The sequence below is a fragment of the Archocentrus centrarchus genome, chromosome 24, assembly GCF_007364275.1.
Source record: "Archocentrus centrarchus isolate MPI-CPG fArcCen1 chromosome 24, fArcCen1, whole genome shotgun sequence".
Classification (NCBI taxonomy): Eukaryota; Metazoa; Chordata; class Actinopteri; order Cichliformes; family Cichlidae; genus Archocentrus; species Archocentrus centrarchus.
The window spans coordinates 34,854,457-34,866,492 of NC_044369.1; the positions used below are offsets into that span (position 1 = coordinate 34,854,457).

At 43.8% G+C, this 12,036-nt stretch overlaps 1 protein-coding gene across 1 annotated transcript in view; it reads left to right on the forward strand.

Annotated features, from left to right (window-relative positions):
* The first annotated feature begins 1,863 nt into the window (after positions 1-1,863).
* LOC115774192 (tumor necrosis factor alpha-induced protein 2-like) overlaps positions 1,864-12,036 on the forward strand; it is a 55,825-nt gene continuing 45,652 nt past the window's right edge. Inside the window, exons 1-4 of the mRNA XM_030721344.1 lie at positions 1,864-1,916; positions 2,310-2,414; positions 5,766-6,187; positions 6,333-6,544. Coding sequence (XP_030577204.1) covers positions 1,910-1,916; positions 2,310-2,414; positions 5,766-6,187; positions 6,333-6,544 — 746 coding nt within the window. The 5' untranslated portion in view covers positions 1,864-1,909. The remainder of the gene's footprint in view (positions 1,917-2,309; positions 2,415-5,765; positions 6,188-6,332; positions 6,545-12,036) is intronic.

The following is a 12,036-nucleotide window of genomic DNA, read 5'->3' on the forward strand; positions in this document are numbered from 1 at the left end:
AACAAACAGTCACCTCAAGGCACTTTATAATGTAAGGTAAAGACCCTACAATAATTACAGAGAAAACCCAACAATCAAAACGACCCCCCATGAGCAGCACTTGGCTTGAAATGAAGAGATTCATTGAAATCTAAAAACAAAAATGAATCAATGTGTCATGTTGCAGAGAGTTGCACATGAATTACGAGAGGATTTCTGTTTGGTTGGATGACCTCAGTGTAAATATCAGCTTCAGCAGCAGGACACACGCAGCAGATTTAACCGTCCTCTTAGACCTGCTCTGTGAACTGATTCACTTCATTAACCTGTAACCAGACTCAATCAGCCCTTCATTTACCTGCACACTTCAGCTTGGCTGCCCTGAAGACTCACAGTCAGGCTCATGCTGCCCCCTGCTGGACCTGCTGATCATCACACAAACCCCGCAGAGCTCTGAGATGTTTTTTCAAATAAAATTTAAAAGAAATTCTGAGTGTGCCTGTGATGGTGGGGAGACCTTCTGTTAAAACATGCACCACACAGCAGGTGCTCATTACCCCCCAAGTGGAGTAGTGCAGTAGGCGCTGCTGCGGCGATCACAATGGGGGATTGGGGGGGATGCTTGCCCAGGGCGCCAAACAGGCTAGGACCGCCACTGTGTGACGTCACAGTAGAAGGGGAAACAGCATTATACATCCACTCAGATGAACTAAATCAGAAGATAAACCAAGAAGAAGGAAAACAACAAAGCAAGGCACAGATAGATGTCTGTCAAAATAAAACAGGAAGTGAGACACAATAACAGACATGAATGACCTCATTAATGAAGAACTGTCACGAGGATGGAAGCAGAAACACCGAGGGAGGAGCTGAACTCTACTACAGCCGAGAACCCGAGTCTCCCTGCGCCACAGACACTCCATGAAGGACACATGAACAAAGCCAGGAGCTTAGGAATAAATGTTCCTAAGGAAAAAACAAACAGGAAATATTCAAATAAAACTAGAGAACCCATAAAATGAAACCCTGGGTCAGTGCCTCACACAAAGCACATTTAATTTCATCGAGTGAATGTAAAGCTCACATGTGCACATGTGGAAGGATTTCTCTGTGTTTCATGTGTATAACAGATAAATCCAGAGGGTTTTTACACTTTTAGTTATTAATGAATAAGAAAATGATATTTTTAACATTTAAAGGATGAGCAGCTTTTCCTGGAAAAGGAGCGTAAGCAGGAGGAGGTGATGGAGTGTGTCTGTCTGTGTGTGTTGTCTGTCTGTGTGTGTGTGTGTGTGTGTGTGTGTGTGTGTGTGTGTGTGTGTGTGTGTGTGTGTGTGTGTGTGTTGGGTGATGCAGCGTTTTGGAAATAGAAAGTGAAAGTGTTGTGTGAGGAGGAGGATGCTGTGACGAGGATTCAGACATCAGCTGCTCTCTGCTGGTTCTGGTTCTGGCTCCGTTTCGTCTGGATCCTGTTGTGAAGGTGCGGAGGTCCTTTCAGCGCATCATGAGTCAGCTGAAGAGCAAAGGTGAGATTTTTATTTTATTTTATTCTATTGAATTTTAGTTTTAGTTTAGTTATTTGTTCTTACTCATCCTTTTCATTTTTCTCTGTATTGAGCTGCTGTAATGCACAAATTTCCCCGTCGTGGGATTATTAAAGTTTTATCTTATCTTATCTTATCTTATCTTATCTCTTAATGTCACATCCTGTGAGCACGCAGCCTCCCCGCCTCTCCTCGGAGACGGAGGCTGCTGGCTGCCCTGAAACACGCAGGGATGTGAAATGTGTGGTTACTGCATACGAGTTTTTAATAATCAGAAAGTGAGAACAGCCAGCAGGGGATTAGATCACAAAACGGCGCTCTCTCCTCCTCCGCCCCGCCCTCTGCTCCTGGCTGCTCCATTACAGAATCGAGCGGCCGCTGCGGAGATGATCGGTAAGCAGGATCAGGGCGATGACGCCGTTTTGACGCTCAAACTGCGCTTTTTACTACGGAGTTTGCGTCTCTCCGCTCGGCTCTGATCGATGCGGAGAGTTATTGATCGGTGATGTAAAACGGGAGGAGGTGAGGGAGGTGAAGTGTGTGCTTTTCACCAGAGACTGCAGGTGGCGCTCTGCTGATAAAGCGCAGAGTCCGCACCAAACCTCCCACTTTACGTTTTTCTCCGTTTCACAGTTTATACAGTTTAGTATTTTATATTAATGTTTCCAGCTGGACTCGGTTTTTGTCAGGTTTTTATAATTAAAATGTTCCGTTTTTTTGGTGTAGTTCACTAACCCTGATTCCAGAGCTGCTCTGTGTCTCATTCATCATCTCACTGACATTCAGCAGGAGGACCAGAGGAGAACCCCGGAGGAGCCCGGAGCAGACTGCCCAAACTGAAGATCCCTGCAAAGATCTGGAAGAAGCGAAAACCGCACAACAACAATGAAGGTGAGATGAGCAGAACCCTCTAAGACCTGCAGAACATCACCCACTCATACTGTAGGCCCACACGCGTGGGGGGCGGAGTTGCAAAACTTTTTTTAATTTTCAAACTATTTTTTTTTTTTTCTTTTGCAAAACGTTTTTTTCCTGTTTAAATTTTTTTTTCGGGTTCAAAATAATTTTTCAGTTTCAAAATTTTTTTTTCGAACAAACTTTATGGCCCCAATTTAGCTCCATAGAAAAATCATTTTGGCTCTTCTGCTTAGGCCGATGTTTTTAACCTTTTGTTTGGCTAAATGCAGGGCTGTAAAGAGGCACACAGCTTGTCTATTCAATGTGAGAGGTATCACTTTTATTATTTCTTTTGGTTATTATTTTATTGATATTTATTTTGATTTATTAGATTAGAGTTTCAAACTGAATAGGCATATTTTAATAGCTTTACTTAAAAAGTGGATAATTTGTTCATTACATTATCTGTGAGGATTCTTTCATGTCAGAACGTTGTTTAATTAAAGAACCAGTTCTGTTGCCAGTCAGCCTACATAAATGCATTTTTGACCATTATTAAATGTTTTCGACCCATAAAACATATCAAACTTTGCACTTCTGTGCGTTACTAAATTATTTTTGTGCTACTGAAATATTTAGCTTGCTAGTATATGAAGGAGTGTCAGGGCCACATTGAGAAAAAAAAATAATTTTGAGCATTTTGAGAATAAAGTCAAAATTGCCGAAATCGTCATTTCAAGTCAAATAACAGCCACAGCTGCTACACTCTCTACAAAATGCCTTGGGTAGAAACAACTTGATCAGCTGTGTTATTGTGTCTTGTGGGTCTACATGTCCCCTCTGTACTGTACAAAGGTGCAGCCATCCTTCCATCTAACCATTACCAGTTTGTGTGGTTTTCCTTCTGAGCAGATGCAGCTTTCTGCTCTCTCTCTTTAACATCCTCATATTTATCACTACATCGTGTTTATGTACTATAAGAGAAATAATTTCCTTGTTACTAAAACTGATTCTAAAGTATAGTTTCACTAACTCATAATACAAGACATTCTGGAGGGTATAACAGACGTGTTGTGGCAGTTGTTTGACTTGAAGCGACTTTAATCTGCACATTTTGACTTTTTTCTCAAAATTTTGAATTTATTCTCAAAATGCACAATTTATATTTTTTTCTCAATGTGGCCCTAAATGGTAAACGGACTAGTTCTTATATAGCGCTTTTCTACTCAGTATGAGCACTCAAAGCGCTTATACAACCTGTTTGCATTTACCCATTCATACAAGCACTTCCATTTTTACAAAGCTAAGTGCTTTTAATTAACTAACATTCACACACATTCATACTACGACAGAACGGTTGGAGAGCAACTTGGGGTGAAGTATCTTGCCCAAGGATACATTGGCATGTAGCCTGGAGTAGCCAGGATTCGAACCGCTGACCTTCCGATCAGTAGGTGACCTGCTCTACCTACTGAGCTACAGCCACCCCTATACTCCTTTGGACTGGTACCAGTGTGGCCAGCTGATAAAGTAAGCCCTACAGCCTGGAATGACATGGTCATTATGCTTCATAAAAGACTCAAGCCATTTTGTTTGGTGGTTTGTCCACATTTTATGATTATAAAACATATATATATATGTAAATTATACATGCAATAACATGTATATAGTGTACACAACACTATTTTTCCAAGAAACATTTGAAAAAGAAGAAAGTAAAAGATCAAATAGCATTTTTTATGCTTTGCTCCGAGTATTTACGGATCTGTCAGGTTTCCGATGTGTCCCCCCCAGTAGTAAACTCCTTCCTACGCCCTTGTACCCACTAGAACCAGATAAACCTCAGTTCTTTCACCAGAACCAGCAGGACAACCACACACTGTAGCTAAAAGATGGACATGGCAACGTTCACATCACTTACTGGTAGCTTTGATGAAGCCTCAGTTTGAGGATTTTGGCTGTTTTTAATTTCCAGAAGTGACCATATTTGAACACTAAACTATCAGCTAATGCTAGCTAGCTTGGTTAGCACAGACTGTGTTGTCACACAGGTACAGGTACACCTGCTAATCAGCACTCAGTGACATCCAAATAAATCCTAAGACGGGAGCTCCACCTTCTTCGATGGTCTGTTAGTCCAACGAAGCACAACAGCCATATTATTGGTCAGATAATTCCATTAAAAATGCTCCAACAGCACCAACATGGTCCAGAGGCCCAGTTCAGGGACTGCAGTTAGCTGAGGTGAAGCCTAGCAGACAGCTAGCAGCTACAGCCTCCTGTGTCCCCATCCACCTGTCAATTCGGTTCAATTCAATTCAGTTCAGGTTTATTTATATAGCGCCAAATCACAACAGTCGCCTCAAGGCGCTTTGTATTGTGGGTAAAGACCCTATAATAATACAGAGAAAACCCAACAGTCAAAACGACCCCCTATGAGCAGCACTTGTCTCTTCCACAGTGTGTCTTTTCTCCTGTCTCCCTCCCCCCTCAGCAGATGACCCCCCCCTGAGCCTGGTTCTGCTGGAGGTTTCTTCCTGTTAAAGGGAGTTTTTCCTTCCCACTGTCACCAAGTGCTGCTCAAAGGGGGTCGTTTGGACTGTTGAGTTTTCTCTGTATTATTGTAGGGTCTTTAGAATAGAAATCCCTTTATTTGTCCCACAGTGAGGAAATTTCACAATATACCCACAATATAAAGCACCTTGAGGTGACTGATTGTTGTGATTTGGTGCTATAAATAAAATTGAATTGAATTGAACTGAATTAATGATTAAATGCAGAGTGAGGTATAAACAGAGTGCACCCAGCAGCCTAGGCCTATAGCAGCATAACTAAGCGAGGGTTCAGGGTCACCTGATCCAGCCCTAACTATAAGCTTGATCATAAAGGAAAGTTTTAAGCCTAATCTTAAAAATAGAGAGGGTGTCTGTCTCCTGAATCCAAGCTGGGAGCTGGTTCCACAGAAGCTGATGGCTCTGCATGAAAATGTGTGCAATGCTTTCTAATAATCAGAGTCAGAGAGGCCACACCTGTAATAATGCAAACAGGTTGAGTTACAGAAACATCCTCCCCCCGTACAGCTGTTATGAAGGGGGAGATAATCCACAGAGACCAAAGCAGCTTCTGTATCAGCTGTAAACATGTTTAGTTCTGCTGGAAGGTTTAACATGGGAGTCTATGGGGACTGACTCACTGTGGTGCCTCTGCTGGACAACAGAGGAACTGCAGGTGTTGGTATTTGGTTAAAATGAGCAATGAGAAGCAGCAGAACCTGGAGCAGAACACAGAACCTGAAATGATGATGGGTTTAGCTCCTTTGGTTCTGATGCTTCCTGTTTTCTTCAGGGGATGAGTTGGACGAGGTGCAGGAGGAGCAGCTGGAGGAGGTCAGCAGGAGGCTGATAGAGAGAGAGGAGGAGCTCTTTAGTCATGACTGTCTCTGTGAAGAGGAGGAGGACCAGCTGCACAGAGATTTCGAGGCTCTGCAACTGAAGCTGTGGATGGCCATTAATGACACCTTCACCCCCGTCTCCTCTACGGGGCAGCTGGAGGTCCTGAGGAGTGCCATGGCCTCCATCCAGCAGCAGGAGGTGCAGGACCAGCGCTGGAGAGACTGTCACGAGGAGCGAGTCCCAAGGTGGCGCCCTCAGAAGTGTCTCAGCATCCACAATGTCCTGCTGCAGAACATGGTTGAGCGCAGAATGGCAGAGGCTGCAGAAGCTGACTCGGGAGGAACCGACCAGCTCTCCTCACCTATGAAGAGACAGGTGAGCCACCTGGGATTAGCTGCAGAGCCTCCTCATGCTCTGCTGGTGTTCAGTTTGAGCTGGATGAGACCTTTTATTTCCCGATGACCATTCAGTGTAATACATCTGTTTTTTCTTCTGTAAATTTCCTGTTGAACCTGTCCAGGTGTGTCGAGTGGGGAGGTGTGTGAAGGAAGACCTGCTCATGGTGGTGAGGAGGGTGAAGGACTGTTACCCTCCTCACATGGACATCATGAACCTCTACGCTGCTCTGTACCATCAAGAGTTCTCGGCCCGCCTCGCTCGGCTTGCCCCTCCGGGGCTGAACGACGATGACTGCGGCTACCTGCTGCTCTGGGTCAACCATTACTACCCACAGTGAGTCTGAGCCGGAGCTGCTGAAGCTCCACCGAAGCCAGGTGTGAAAACGGCCTCCAGTCTGAATGTCCTCATTCACGTGAGGTCGATAAAGGGCAGAGAACAGAGTGCTGATACAACCAATACAGTCCTGATTGCAGCTCCATAATGACAGCAATACTGTTAGCAAACGATGACATCATAGCAGTGTTTTTATAGTTTGTGTGATGCAAAGATGGTTTAAGTTTCTCAGAGACCTCAGCATGGGTCACATGATGCACGCATCACACCAGCAGTGCGACAGACTCAGTCGTAGGTTGTCGTGGTTCAGGAGGGACAGTGAGTCTTTTGCTAACTGAAGGTAAATGGACTTTTCTACTCTGAGCACTCGAAGCACTCATACAACATGTTTACATTCACTTCCATATTTAACTAAGCTGAGTGCTTTTACTGTCCAACATTCACACACATTCACACTCCAACACTTGCATCGGAGAGCAACTTGGGGTTCATTAGCTTGCCCAAGGATACTTTGGCACGCAGCCCGGAGCAGCCAGGAATTGAACCACCAACCTTCCAATTAGTAGGTGACCTGCTGTACCTCCTGAGCCACAGCCATGGTGGTTCAATCCCTGGCTCCACCATTCCACATGTTGGAGTGTCATTGGGCGAGAAGCTGAACCCCAGACTGGTCCTGAATGCAGTTAAAGAGCTCTTAAAGCCATCAAATAAAGTTCTGTTTCTGGATGTTTGTGCTGTAAAAGCAAGAGCAGAAAAGTGCTGCACACACACACACACACACACACACACACACACACACACACACACACACACACACATACACACACACACACACACACTGGCTCATCTGTGTCCACTCAGGGCTCATCCCTCTGGACACCAGCACAGGCAGGAGGCAGGGAGCACTTCTGGGCTTCGACCCTCTGTTGGTTTGTGGTTCCAGCTGGACGAGCTGATGCATTCCTTCAGTCTGAAATGCTAAATTATTCTCTGACTCGTGGAGTTTCTTTGCTCTCTGGTGGTTTGACAGCAGCTCTGACTGCTGTTACACCCTCTGATAAAACCACATGGCGTGAAGTGTCATCTCAGTCTGAATTTGGTCTCCTGTGGGCGGCAGCTGAAACTTTCAGGCCTTCTTTGGGTTTCACAGTAATGAACCTGAGCCAGTGTCCACATTCAGTCAGTGAGCTGTCATCAGTGAGGAATGCTGCCTTCATAAATCACACAAACATGTTCAGGTGTGGAGGGCAGGCCCAGTGGACCAGACTGGGCCCTGTGGAGTGCTAGGTCTGCTCCACAGGCCTTAGATTTGATACTCTGTTCTCATGCATATTTGTTTTCTCTTGGCTGCTAGTTGTTCATTATGCAGCACTTATTCTGCATGAGCATATCCTGTCAGACCTTTCATCAATAAATTCCCAGTTCCTGCTTATCAATATGACGGACCAAAGCTATTTAAATTATGATCTTAATGCAGCTGGCTCAGTGTGATGGTAATACCAGCCCCAATAACACTTAATAAAGTATTCTCTCGTGAAGCAAAACTCAGGTGTTACCAGGGTCAAAATAGTCCCAGTGATGGTTTTCAGGCTAAGAACGTTTTCCCAGTCTGTCCAGAACTGCAAAGGTGACCTTCTTGTGTATGTTGTAATGTAATCATTACAGCACGCTGCAGTACCATCAGCAGACCCACGTCACACCTTTAAATGAGCTGCACAGACTCTGCCCCCATTCAGTGGAAGACTGGAGTCAGAGCAGACAGTGAGACCGCAGTCAGACGTTTCTGCAGTCATCGTGGACTCCAGGATAAGAAGATAAATCACCCACCACAAACTGGCTGTGGCAGGTTTCCAGGGACTAAACATGGGAACCACATGGACTCTCAAGCAAATGCTTCCTTAATGCCACAAATGAATGTTTAAGCATTTCTCATTCCAAAGTGCAGCAGTTATTTCTCACAGATAGAAAAACAGCTCCCCAGAGGCAGTCGTATGGTCCTACCTCCTTCTCAGGCCAGCAGGTAATGGTTAATATGGACTGACCAAACCTTTTTATGGCTTTTTTTCTTGTCAGAGGAGCAGAAACTGCTTTTCAAGCAAAAACACAGCAGGAATAAAAAGATCTGTAGATAAGATGAGCTCAAAATACAGGCTGAAGAAAAATAAAGAGCAGTTAGCAATTATATTCACTGCTTAGTTTAGCTCAGCAAAATAAACCTGGAAGCTCACCTCTTAACTGCTTATAAATGAAGCTGTATATGTGCAGGATCTGTTTTCCACAGCTTCCATCATCCACTAACAGTCCATGATACCCAGAAGGATATCTGCATCCACAGCAGTTTGAAATACATTTATGATGATAAGGAATCCTTCCAGAAATTCCGGAATCCAGAGCAACACAAGAAGTTCATCACCGGAGACTTCCCAAGATGGCGCCGAGGTGAACAGACGCACTGAACGAGCGCTCCCAACACGGCTGATTAGCTCCCCTACGCCAAAGCTGTATTGACATTTTTGAATTCATAAATTTATGATGAGAAGGGGAAAGACACTAAAAGGTAACTGTAAATCAAACCAGATACAAGAAACAGGCGAGAGAGACTCTAAAGGGAAAGCCGACGAAGACGTAAACGACCAACACATGGCTATGGCAGGCCTCCAAGCTAGCATCGAAGCCATCCACAAAGAGATTGTAGCCATTCGCGCAGACGTGAAAGAAGAACTAAGCTGCTTTCGTGACAACCTCTCCGGCGACATGAAGAGAGATCTAACTATTTTCAAAGAGGAGGTTAACGAAAAGCTAAACGCAATTGCGACCGACATGAAGGAGACCAGAGACAAAGCGGAGGAGTCGTTAAAACGAGTTGCAGAAATGGAGGAATGGACTGCGGTGGCGAAAGAGGTGCTGTCCCAAACCACAAGCAATCAAGATAAAATTCAAGCCAAGCTGACTGAGTTAGAAGCACGCTCACGAAGAAATAACATCCGTATATACGGGATTCCTGAAGACACAGAGGGTGAGAATTTATTGGAGTTTATTGAAAGTTTTATCAAGGCTGAGCTGTCACTTCAGGATAACGATCTGGCTATACAACGTTGCCACCGTGCTTTGGGCCCCAAACCACCGCAGAATGCCAACCCCCGCTCCGTCGTGATTTATTTTTTGGCATACAGAACTAAGGATTTAGTGCTTCGCTCTGCATGGAAGAAAGGAGAGATTCGCCTCAATCAGCAACGTGTATACTTTGACCATGACTACCCGGCAGAGACCCAAAAGAAGCGGAAAGCTTATGCCCCCATCAGAAAATTTCTGAAAGAAAAAGGTCTCCCCGCTTTCAAACCCCACCGCCGGCAAAGCTCCGTGTGTTTTTTGACAGTGGTTCGGTTACATATAACAGCGCAGATGAGGCCATAAAGGATCTAAAGAAGAGGGGTCTCACACTTGACTATAACAGTAATGACAATCCCCCCACGACACCACGATGGAGAGACTGGGCAGACTGTCCTGGGAGAGGGTGGAGGCCAAACGACCGAACCCAGATACGCACGGAGAAAGAGCACGGAAAAAACTCAGCGGATTTCGTCATGATGCCGGGGACACAGCCCCTCCGCCAAGATAAACTCATTCATGTAACTTCCTTGTGGTAAGATTTGCAATCATAGTGCCTTAATCCAGCGTATGGACTAAAAACGGAATATTTGCATAAAGAGACACTGTCAGATTTCACCTTAACCATCTCTCACCCTGTCTTTGCTAATGTTAACAAGATAGACGGCAGTTACCGTTACACACAGATTACAAGATTAGACCGTTGTTTTGGGTGCTTGTTTAAAGGCTCTGATTGTGCACTGAGCTTATACTCATTACCGAGCAATGCCAGTTTGCACTGGAGAGGACCCCCCATTTTCCGGGGACTTTTCTCTCCACCAGACTCTCATATGAGTCATTTTGTCTTGGAAGTCGCTTTTTCACTATCTTATTTGGACATTCACAAGTTACAAGTTCATTGGTTTTATTTTTTATCCATGTTCAAATGTTAAGGTCACCCTGGATGTGTAAGATAGAGGGAACTATTTAATTTAAAGATTTATGTTTCACCAACAATATAAAATAATAACTCTTAATGTGCATGGGTTACAAAACCCAATCAAAAGAGGAAAGCTCATAGCTAAGATGAAGAGAGAACAGCAACACATTATCTTCTGGCAAGAAACCCACCTAACAAAAGAAGACCATGAGAAATTTAAAAAAATGGGGTTTAAAAAGACATTTTACTCTTTTCATACAAATGGACATACGAGGGGTGTTGCAATACTAATTGCAAATAGGATAGACTTTAGGTTATCTAAACAGATCACGGACAGGAAGGGCGTTTTGTTTGGTGAGGGGGACATTAGACTCAAAGGAAGTAACTCTACTCAACGTATACAGGCCACCAGGTCACAACAAAACACTAATTGACAGAATATTTGATCTCATAGTGGCAGAAACCTCAGGTGTTTTGATATGGCGGAGGGGATTGGAACGTACAACTGCATCCCTCCCTGGACTCCTCAAACCCAATTAAAAAAATTAACTCTGAATCATTGTATATTAAAAAAATGATCCAAAAGATAGGCCTAATTGATGTATGGAGGGAATGCCACCCATCAACCAAGGAGTTCACCTTTTTTTCTCACCCCCACGCCGTCTACTCACGAATCGACTATTCTTCTTATTCCGAGCAGACAGACACAGAATCCTAGATTGTAATATTGGCACTAGGGATGTATCCGACCATTCTGGAGTATACCTGAAACTACATTTAGAAGTTCAACTAAGACAACAATATGGAGACTTAACACAGCTCTGTTAAATGACAATAAATTTAAGGAATTCATTAACAAAGAACTCGCAGAATATGTAGAATTTAATGATAACACAGAAGTGTCTCCGAGTACCCTATGGGACGCTGCAAAAGCAGTACTGCGAGGAAAAAGCATAATGTGGGCATCAAGGAAGAAAAAGGAAAAATCCGAGCAATTCAATTACCTGACTAAACAACTAGACACATTAGAGCAGAAGCATATTGAGACCAAAGACCCTACCTTACTAGAGCACCATAAAAGAGGAATTAAATAAGAAACTTGATGACAAAGTGGAACTTAAACTCAAATATATTAAACAAACCTCCTACGAAAATGGACCGAGAGCAAAAAAAACATTGGCCTGGCGACTCAAAAAGCAACAATTAGATCCATTTATAAAATTAAAAACCCGGTTACCAATTAGATGTGCTTCACACCGGATGAAATTAATAAGTCTTTTGAAATATATTATAAGAATTTATATAGTCAACCCGAACTAACCGAGGTTTCATCGGTAAAGCAATATCTAGATTCTTTGGACCTGCCCTCAATCGGCCTAGATCAAAATAAAGGGATAACTGCAGAAATAACACAAACGGATATTGATAAAGCCATCTCAAAACTGAAGGCAAACAAGACACCAGG